This window comes from Phoenix dactylifera, unplaced genomic scaffold (assembly GCF_009389715.1).
Source record: "Phoenix dactylifera cultivar Barhee BC4 unplaced genomic scaffold, palm_55x_up_171113_PBpolish2nd_filt_p 001202F, whole genome shotgun sequence".
Taxonomy (NCBI): domain Eukaryota; kingdom Viridiplantae; phylum Streptophyta; class Magnoliopsida; order Arecales; family Arecaceae; genus Phoenix; species Phoenix dactylifera.
In genome coordinates this window covers 107,994-119,297 of record NW_024068537.1, presented here as the reverse complement: position 1 = coordinate 119,297, position 11,304 = coordinate 107,994, and the positions used below count along the sequence as shown (strand labels likewise).

At 38.0% G+C, this 11,304-nt stretch overlaps 1 protein-coding gene across 1 annotated transcript; it reads right to left on the bottom strand.

Moving 5' to 3' along the window:
• Nucleotides 1-449: 449 nt before the first annotated feature.
• On the bottom strand, nucleotides 450-6,182 carry LOC103717941 (probable leucine-rich repeat receptor-like protein kinase At5g63930). Its single transcript, XM_008806527.4, is given in 4 exon segments — nucleotides 450-872; nucleotides 2,071-2,175; nucleotides 2,178-5,173; nucleotides 5,326-6,182. Coding segments are annotated over 3 exon segments (3,318 nt in total). The 5' UTR covers nucleotides 5,011-5,173; nucleotides 5,326-6,182; the 3' UTR covers nucleotides 450-492.
• Between the last annotated feature and the right edge of the window lie 5,122 nt (nucleotides 6,183-11,304).

The window sequence follows — 11,304 nt, the reverse complement described above, 5'->3', positions numbered from 1 at the left end:
TCCCATAGATAAAATCATTTGAATTAACAAAAAATATACCGAGTCAACATTTCTTCTATATATTTTGATTTTTCAAAACCCTCAAAAGAAGGACTGGGCATATCAAAATAAGCTCAGTGATCCTAATTTGTCTAAAATTTAAATCAGCAGATAATAGACAGAAGATAATTGCATTTCATCTAACACAAATATATTATCAGATCAAAATGTGATGGCACAGGTAATATTACTGTTCGTTACATTTATGTTTTATTCCCATAGATAAAATCATTTGAATTAACAAAAAATATACCGAGTCAACATTTCTGCAGGCATTCTTTTATTCAAATAATACTGATTGTAATGCTCAGTAAACTTATTTCCATAGAAGATGCTAAAATTTAATGAAATGTCAATTTGTATAAAAAAATGGACATTATCAAAGACTTACCGTGTATTACAAGGAAAAATAAGCAAAAACTTATACTTTAATCAATGCAGCATACAAATACATTATGAGTGATTGTCCTTTGGTGAGAGATCAGAAACTGGTGAGGATGCAAAGCCCCCAGCTCTCTCTTTAGACTCAATCAGCATCAGTACAACTTGCCGCATTGGTGGTCTATCAAATGGTGACATTCTTGTACACAACAAAGCAATTTTCAGAACTGTGATCATGTGATCGACAGCATTCTTGTCTTTTAGATTCAATTTACCATCAAGTATTCCAGGAGTCAAAGAATTGTTCTTAATGTAATTTCTTACCCATGTAACAAGGTCACCACCTTGGTCTAATGGCTGAACAGGTGTTCTTCCAGTCAGCAACTCCAAAAGGACAACTCCATAACTATAAATATCACATTTTTCTGTGACCTTCATTGTATAAGCATATTCTGAAAGAATTTTTTTTGACTATGTTAGGGATAGATAAACGTGATAATGATAAGGCAAATTTAATTTATCAATGAGATTTTAATACACTCCAAAAAATGTCGCGTGTCATACTATCTACAAAGAACACATAAGTACAGCAGCAGCAGCAACAACAACAAAAAAATACAGTGAATGCTGTTTATTGAACAGCAAGCAAGATGAAGCACGATAGAGTAGAAGAGTATGAGCATATGCTATTGCATGAAAAAAACTACAGCAGTTAGTCCTGGTTGTTGATGTTGAGCAAGATTTAACAAATTCCATTTTGAAGAACAGAAAGCACAGATAAAAAATCCATGTGCAGCTGGATGTTGATTTTAAAAATGAAAAATAAAAGATAACAGAACATTCACTTGGAACTAATCAACAATATCAGAAATAAGTATGATCATCAACATGGTGAAGAAGGCAAAAAACTTTTTTGATGATTGTTTCCTGTCCAAATACTTAAGTGCAAATCTTTGAATAATCGGTTTATCATGAGGCCAACATATCTATTTTATTAGAGTAAATTAAAAAAGGAATATCTTTATAGATGCTTCCAGAGGATAAAAGGGCAAATTTAAATAAAATCCCTACCAAAGTAAGAAATTCGGATTGTAGTAATTTGAGGATTTCTGGATATCATACCAAAGTACTAAAGTGTACTATAACAAAAGCATTTCTTCTCCATAAAAAGAAAGACATTTTTGAAACTGGTTTAGGAGAAAAACATAGTGCGCAAGTTGTTCGATAAATGCCTCTCTGAAACTCAAAGTCAGTTGGCATGGGAAGGCATAAGGATGTTGAATAAATAATTTGATGATGAATGATGCAATTTCGCAAAATATAGCTCAATAATCTTAAACGAAGTGAAAATGATGCAAGTCAATGAACTAGGGCTTCTGCATGACACTAACTCCCATCAAACATTAAGAAGACCTGCTTTCAGTTTAGACAATCTAGCATTAGCAGTTCTGCCAACAGATATGCTGCCTTCACTATAGTAGCATATTCAGTAGAAATTGGAGAAAAGGCCAATGCAAACTTCATTACAGGCAGTATAGCAGCTATTTACTCAGAAATTGACATGAGAAAATATCATGAGAGAAAATATCTGCGCGAAACAGGAGAGAAAATGACTGGTATATCATGAGAAGTGCCAAAAGGAGGACTCACCAGGTGCTATGTACCCATAAGATCCAGCAACTGCAGACATTGATTTTGAGTATGGCATATCAATTAGCTTTGCCAATCCAAAATCTCCAACATGTGCTTCAAATTTTCATCAAGTAAAATATTGTTAGACTTGATATCTCGGTGAATGATGCGGGGCTTACAATCATGGTGCAAATATGAAAGCCCCTCCGCAGCTCCAAGGGCAATCATATAACGTGTATCCCAGTCAAGGCTAGAAGAAGATCCCCTGTGAAGCAGCTCACCCAGGCTGCCTCTTGACATGTACTCGTACAAAAGAAAATTGGAGCTCTGGTGATTGCAGAAACCATATAGCTTCACAATGTTTCGATGCCTTATCTTTCCAAGAGTCAAAATCTCTGCATGAAAGCTGTTGTCTGTATTGCTCCCCTCTCTATTTGATGCTAACTTCTTTACAGCAACAGTCAGTCCAGACAGCATGACTGCTCTGTATACCGTCCCACAAGCACCTCTTCCAATTACGAAGCCCTCATCAAAATTATTTGTGGCAGCAACCAGATCTTGGAATGTAAATCCCTCCTTTGGGGAAATGTACATGCTTGATGCTGCAGAAGAAAGCTGCTTGTCCTGCAAAGGAGCGACAGTCTCAAGCGGTCTTCTCATAAAATATACAATCACAGCAATAAGAACAAGTGAAATCCCTCCAACAGCAGCAGCGATTATAGCAATGATCTTCCCCAAGGAGGTTCTTGTTCTCAATGATGATGGAGTAGACGAAGATGGAGATCCAACACATTCACCAAGAGGTCCACCGCAAAGCCCTTTATTTCCTACAAAGCTGCTCAAGGGCATGTTTTGAAACAAAGAAATCTGGGGAAGAGGACCAGTGAGATTGTTGTACGAGACATTAAGACCAAGTAAACTGGATAAGTTTGCAAATGTGGATGGGATTTCACCAGTTAAGTGATTATTATTGAGTAAAAGAAATTCCAATAGAGCAAGATTTCCAAGTTCTTGTGGCATAGACCCAGAAAGATTGTTATAGCTGAGATTCATTGCAATTTGCAAGCTTGAAAGTCCACCTAATTCCTCTGGGATTCTACCACTAAACTGATTACCACCCATCTGCAACTCTGTCAAACGAGAAAGCTGTCCTAAAATCAAGGGTATATTTCCAGATAGCCTATTATCAGAAAGAATCAGCAATTCCAACTGCAGGAGGTTTCCAACTTCATTTGGTAATGTGCCCACAAAGCGATTCTGGCTGATATCAAGTCTCTGGAGCTTTGTACAGTTGAAAATCAATATAGGTATTCTTCCTCCAAATCTGTTAGATGAAATGTTAAAGACAACCAGCCGTGATAGATTAGCGATCTCTCCTGGCAACTCAGAAGCAAAAAAGTTGCAGGGAATGTTAAGCCTTTGCAAAGCTTTACAGTTCCCTATCTCTGGAGGAATGGGACCACTAAACTTGTTCTGACCTAGCTCAATGGTACTTAGGTTTACCAGATTGCACAGTTCAGAGGGGAAGCTGCCTGTGAGGTTGTTCCCGCCTAAACGAAGCTGCACCAAGGATTTGCAATTTGTGATACCAGTTGGGATGTTTCCTGTCAGCTTGTTCGACCATAGGTTCAACAAAATAAGATTAGAATGCCTGCAAAGATGTCTTGGTATTTGCCCAGTGAGGTGGTTGTCTGAAAAATCAACCACCCAAAGTGGACTATACACCCCAAGCCTCCGAGGAATGCTACCAGACAGCATGTTATCAAAGAGTTGTAACTGGATCAGCTCAGTCAGATACTGCAAACTATTAGGGATGGGGCCAGTGAGGTAGTTGATTGAAAGATCAAGCTTAGTCAAATTCTTGAGTCCACACAGCTCAGTCGGGATAAAACCTTTCAGCTGGTTCTGGAAGAGGTAGAGCAGGTGCAAGCCCTTTATGTTGCTTAACTCTGCTGGTATTTCTCCAGTCAACATATTCTCCGAGAAGTCTATTTCTGTTGCCAGAGTAAGATTCCCAATCTCCTTTGGGATCGTCCCATTCAATCCATTCCTGTACAGATATAACTTCTCTAAATTCTTCAGGTTCCCAATCTCCACAGGTATATGGCCCACTAGATTATTCTGGTATAGCGCAAGGGTCTGAAGGCTTGAACAGTTTCCAAGCTCCTGGGGGATAACTCCAGACAGTTGATTGGCCCAAAGAATCAGTTCAGTCAAGCGCCTCAGCTTCCCGAGTTCTTTAGGGATCTCATCACCTAGCTGGTTTTGAGCAAGTCCAAGCACCTGCAAGTTCTGGCATTCACTTATCTCGACAGGTAAGCTTCCAGAGATCATATTCTGCCCTGCTCGAAAGATGGTCAGGTTCTTGAGTTTGCCGATGGAATGAGGCAATGGACCTGTTAAGTTATTGGTATACAACACCAGTTCTGCGAGCGAGGAGAGATTTCCGATCTCCTCAGGAAGGGAACCAGAAAGCTTGTTATTACATAGATTGCAGTGAATCAAGGGCAAGAGATTTCCCAATTCTGGAGGGATTTCGCCTTCAAAGTTATTGTTGTTCAGGATTAGAGTCTTCAACTTTGAGCAATTTCCTATTTCTGCAGGGATTCTTCCTGAGAACCCATTGAAGGAAAGGTCAAGATATGTTAGGTGCACTAAGCCACCAATGCTCGGAGAGATGGCTCCAGACAGATTCATGGAGTTTAGATCAAGAGAGTAAACCACAGGATCATAGCCAAATGTGCAAGTCACACCCTTCCATCCACAAGGCGTTTGATCTTTGGGGTTCCAACTATCAAGGTAGTGGAGGTCATCCGTCATTTGACTCTTAAGTTCCAAGAGGTACTGGCCTTCCATGTTTAGCCCTTGGGAACTACATAATGATAGAAAGACTACCAGCAACACAAAATCAAGAACCGCAAAAGAAAAGTCCGTTTCAGATTTTGAAAACTCTGGCATTTTAATGATCAGAAGTATTGATATCAAGATCTAATTGAACTCATGTTCTACTGAAATTTTCATATAGTAGAAGCCTCGGATGCCTAATTTCAATCATCAAAGAAAGGATCCATCATTCCCTGTCACCTTCTGCACTACAGTGATTCTTGAGCATACTCATTTCCTGAATTGAGTTCAATAATTATACAACAAAGGAAAAGAGAACAACAAGGTTTGCTTAACATAAGAAGGGGAGAAGAGGAACAAGAACCATGATTTAGGAATCAAAAAGAAAAGGAAATTTCAGAAACTTTGAGGAACTCAGAGCATTCATACCTCCATGGATACAAAGCCTCGAATATTCCAATGCTGAAGGCTGCAATAATTTAGCAACAAATGAGGCAAGCCCGTTCCAAGATAACTCACAAGCACAGTAGTTTCTTTAGGCAAGTAGGAAAGCCAGAAGTCCACCGCCGTCACCTGCTCCAGCCCTCGAATTCAAAATTCTCACGCCTAACGCTGAAAGCGTCTTCCGCCCAGCATCCAGCCCGCCCAGGTTGTTGATATTCTTCTAGCAGGCAAACCAAACCCTAGAGAAGTCACGAGTTGGTTCGAGGAAGTTAGACTTCAAACCCACAAACTTCACAAACTTCTCCATTGTCACCACAAACTTATCACCTCCCAAATCTACTCCACCCACTATGAATCGAGAAATGGTCACAAAGGAAGGAACTTTTCCAGTTCTCAGCATCAAAATCTCTCCCTTTCGCCCCAGGAACCCACCATTTTCCCACAACCAATCACCCCCTGGACCAACACGGATGAACCCAGCTGGCTTCCTTCGAATCCACCCAAGATTCTCCGCGAAAGATAACCCCCCAGGTTCGGAAACCGCAGAAACAACCACTCCAGCCCACCTTTTCCGATATAGATCCAAAAAAGAGCGAACTTTCCGGATTTTTTTTCCCTGTTAAAAAGCCACCTTTTTTTCCTCTTCTCCCCTTCTCGGTCTCGCTCGTGCGCCGAATCCACCTCGTTTTCCCCCTTTATTCTTTTCTAGATTTTCCGCCAACTCGTCTGGAACTGCCCTCCTTTTGGCCTCATCCGAACCTCACCATCGATCCAAAAGCAAAAAATCCAAAAAAAAAATTGTCCCAAAATAGGAGAGAAGAGCTCAGAAACACAGAGAGAGAAGAGAGAACAAAACAGAAGGGAGATACAATGGCCGGCAAGCACGCTTTCGAGTTTCAACTTTCCATCTCTTTCCCTCTCTGTCCTCATCGAAGGGCCCCCTTCGCCCTCGTTGCTCCATTTCATTTATTTTTTTTAAGTTCTAAGGTTTATTAGTTATTATTATAATGATATTATCTCTAATTAAATAGCTAATGAGGTTAAGCTAAGGAATGGCTTTTGGGCTTTGAACACAAATCGAGATGCTTTGGGTCAAGTCTTTTTTAAGGTATTCCTTGGGGCACTCAAAGCATTGCTTAGATTGGCTGTTTATCTTTAGTTATTTAGTGTTTTTTATCCATAGGCCTTTGGGTGTCCGTGGCATTAGGGGGGACAAGAGGTTTTCCACCCAAAGAATGCTTTGGCTAGGTTGGCCTTCTTGGTGGATTCCTCCTACTCTAAAAGATCTGGTCAAAAGTTTTGGTGAGCATGCGTGTGGAGTCAACAAGCTTCATTTTCAAGGTTCACTCAAGAATAAAAGTAGTTTTTTATTTTTTTGATAAGATTCTTCCATGATTTCTCAAAAAAAAAGTGGATATAAAATAATTCTAGTTCCATACATATTAAAGGTATTTTTCCTCCTTTATACTTACAATGCCAAAGGCAAGAGCTTGTGGTCATAGGCATCTAGATGATTTTTATGCCAAATCTATTTGTAATACAAACCTAAGAAAACACTCCCCTTTTTTCGGTTTCTCTATGAGAAAAATAGGCGATATAGTGTGTATATAATTAAAAGAAAGAACATCTAATGAAAATAGCAAGTGTTTAGTAAGTTAATGGAGATAAAATAAATGCAACTAGAAATGGTTTACTTATATCGATATAATAAATATAAATATCATGAAAAATGCTCGTGCTCTTAAGAATAAACATCATCATGTGTCAATTAACGACACCTTCTTTGCCATGCAGAAAAATATTAGAAAGGTATTAGCCCGTACGTGTTTCTTTTGTGCAAGAGTATTTTAAGATAGGTTTAAGAGGACAAAAAAAATTGATCTAAGAATACGTTGAAAATTTCTCAAAAAATAGACATTGAATACAATTATGATCAAGAAATATTATTATTGATTGAATATTTATCTTTTCGATCTTGTTGATCCATTAAATCCTCAAAACTCATATGAGAATCAAGAATTGCTCTCTCTTATCAACAAGAGCTCCATGAGCTGCTTCTTATTTGTTTTTAGTTTAGGCTATCAAAACCCAAGCACCCAACTTACATCATCAATGCTTTAACTAGTAAGTAATGATCTCGCAAATGGGCCCACATACTGCTTGTGATTGTTTTTTTTATACCATTTAGTTTCAAATTTGATGGGTATCATTATGGTATATTCCATGGTAAACTTTCCCAATCCAATTTCTCAAAATTCCACATATTTTCTCCTTCCATGAAGATATGATCCATGAGAGTGACTAGTAAATATCTTCTCCTTTTCATCAAGACATCCTCTTTTCTCCACTCCTTTCTGCCTTCTGCCAAACCTCCACTAGTCCAACTTTCTTCATATTTTTTTGTGATGGTAGATATCCCTAATACTACCAAAACACTTGGCCTATCTCATAGAGAGAAGTGATTCAACTCTAATTTGGATGTCATTTTATGTGACTGTTGATTTGTAGACTGAGGCCTATTAGTGCTTTTCCCAATACTGTTGGTAGAGCTCAGCTATTTCGTCTAGAGCAATATTCAAAGCTCCTTACCTAGAAAAGGACAATGCTCAAAGTTGTCCCATTAGTCCTCTAGTGTCTATATTCCAACATGATACAATTTTGTAAGCTAACAGACCAAGCCTCTACGGACAGAGCGTGTGGTACCTATAATCTACTTCAAGCATTGCTGAATGAGTTATATCCTGATATGAAATGGGGATAGATTACTACTCACAAACATGCTCATTTCTTACACATATAGACCAGGTTGTGGTTTTGCAAATTAACAGAGTAGGACATACTTACAGGCTTATCTCATTTACTAAAACGGTTGATGACAAGTCATTGAATATAATTAAGATATGCCTAATTAATAAACTCTCATCCAAATTCTTTTTTTTGTAATAACCTAGATAGCTCACACAAATCTAGTATAAATATATTCACTATAATTGAAAAATAAAATATCATAATACTGCATTGAGGGAGAAGAAATATTCATCCAAATTCTTCCACTAGAATGATCCGTGCAGAAGGATGCTGTCTAGTTTGCCGAACCATGCGTTTCTCCATAAATATGTACGGCAAAAAGAAAAAAGTACGCTGCTTGGCTAATATCCAAAATCTTTATTTACCAATTTAATAGAAATAAAAATGTGATTTCTTAGTTTAGGAACATTAATAGCTCTCGTTATGATTATGATAATATGATAACTTTATTTTATCATATGTCATGATTTTTTTTCCAAATTGATATGAAAACTTTGAATGGAGAAAATCTATAGTCAAATGAAAGTGGTGAAAAGTCAAATTACTGGTGACTTAATAATTATTACTTAAATCCACATTGCATGCGACCGGCCATTAGATATCATTATAACAGCTGTTATAACATTATAATAACTATTATTTTATGCCAAGGATTAGACACCAATCCAATGAAAGACGGCAGGAATCGGGCCATGGTAGCCCAGGGCACGCCTTGCAAAGTTGAGGAAAGTTTTCACAGAAGCCATCTCTTTACCTACCAACGTTAGAGGAATGGTGGGTCCGTCGTTAGATACTGCTCCACACTAGGGCTCCTCAAGAAGTCAAGATGTCAGCACCCATTTCTCTAAAGTTCCCGGTCCGACGCCGGCAAAAGGGCCGCCAAAACGAAGAAATGGTAACATGTCCCGCGGGCCCACCAACCCCAGGTAAGAACAAAACCGATCAGATGGACGTGATGTCTCCGTCACGAAAGCTGACATGTCGGATACACTGACAGACATGTCCGATTCGATGGATTAGACTTCGGATGGCATCCACGACATCACCTTTCCGCACGAGTACAGAAAGCCGGCAGCATGAGAAAGGCAGGTTGGGTAAGCCCAAACCACCTGATTTAGAACACGCCGAGCCTTACTAACGGTTCCCATCTTCAAATTAAAAAATCAATAAGAAAAAAAAAGGACGGCCCACAGCAGGGCGTTTTTCTGCAACGTTCGAACAAAAATTCTAAAAAAAAACTTTTTTTTATTTTAAGTAATTTAAATGAAATCGATAATCTTTATTTTTTTTCCAACTTTATATAATTTTTTATTTTGGAAAGGAAAGGTTTTTTTTTTTTTCCTTATGCTAATAAGGACTCTGTTTCCAACGAAATAGGAGAATTGGAGAGTGGAGCCCCCTCCACTTTTCTACAACTCTTCATCAGCCATCGGCCACCCTCTCTTTCTCTCTCTTCTCTCTATTTTTTTTTCTTCCACTCTCTCTTTCCCCCATCCTCTTCGACGTGCTGGGCCGCACTCTCTTGGCCTCCTCCCTCCTCTCCTCTCCTTCCTTCTCTTTTTTTCTCTTCTCTTCTCCCTCTCCCCATCCTCTCTATGCAAGTATAGGCTTAATATGGAACGACATAGAAGCATACCAAACCGTACTATCAAATAACCAGTGCAAGCTCTGGTAATGACATAGCGATCCTTGGATAGGCCGTTGCTTGTACTTGCTCTGTACTTATCTCAAGATAGAAGATTGAATGAATCGAATCAGGTAAAATTATAAAAATCAATTTTTTTACATATAAATTATTTTTTTCTTAATTAACGGACTTGTGAAGAGTTATATATATTTGGATCGATTTCGGGATGAATGTCATTATTCTCTCTATTTACTTTGAATCCACTGTAGGTTGGATAAAATCTGTCCTATTAAGATTGGTCAGGTTGGATACTCAGTAGGGTGAAGTAAATTGCCGTCTCGAGGGTGCTCGGTTTGTGATCTTTTAAGTTGTTTGATAGGGAAGGAAATATTACTGTGCGACGAATTAGCATCTATATATAAACTAAGATTCTATAATAATTTTTATCATAACTCACCACCCACAATGCTTTCGGTGATCATCTTACCTGGCACGCTTTTGTTAACCAAGTTTTGATATACTGCTTGTCCTTTTCATGACAAATGGATAGTGGCTAAAAAAATAATAGGCAGGTGTAACGCCACTCCATTAACCAAAAAAAAAGAAAACAAAGTGACGTCAAGTCGAGAACAAGTAATCACAATTCACAATCGTGTGTTGAAGCACTCAAAATTTGACACGTTGCAAATCCCATGGTATTGCATATTATCTTCTTGTGGTGCGTGGGTTGTTATCATATTACAAATGGTCGAGCACATGCTTATCTAAACCCATTGGGTGCAAAAAAGACGGTAAGGAGAATAAAAATAAAAAAAAAATAAACGAATGGGAGATATTTATGTAGTTTATGCAAAAAAAAGACTAAAAATAGAACAAGAAATCTAAATTTTATTACGTAATTTATATGACTATCGGAGATATTTTTGGCCCAATCGAATATGTCTGAATAATATATTAATTAGTTCTTATAAAACCATTTTTATTATATATATAAATACGAGTAGTTTTGGAAATAAAATTCTATCGAGAAAATAATTGCTTAACAATTTCTCTTCATCTATCTCTCGCTGATGTCATCTCTTTCCAAATCCTCTCTCTCTCTCTCTATAGAGCTATTTCAAATTTTGATATGATTAATTTCAATTTCACCCGTAAGTGTGCATTTGCGCATGTAAATAGTTTTGTTAACTCCTTCAATGCCTAAGCTAGTTGCGTGTTCTTTTGAAGTTGTTTGAATTTAAGGGTGCAATTGTCTTCGCGTCTTAGATTGTCCAAACAAATTTCCATGCGACTTAAAGTCTTGAATATCAGAGGAAGAAGTTGTAACATCTCCCTCAAAGGAAGAATCAAGAATCATTTAGAGATTTTGGTTTGTCCCACCACTACATTGACAAGTAGTTTTGTACTCTTTTAGAATCATTACCATGAGTCTCATCCAATCACACATTAATTGTGGCTAGTTTTTTTTTTTACAAGACTAGGGTCGCTCATGTCCTCACGCTATAATTCGCCAGGTTGCAAAGAACCCT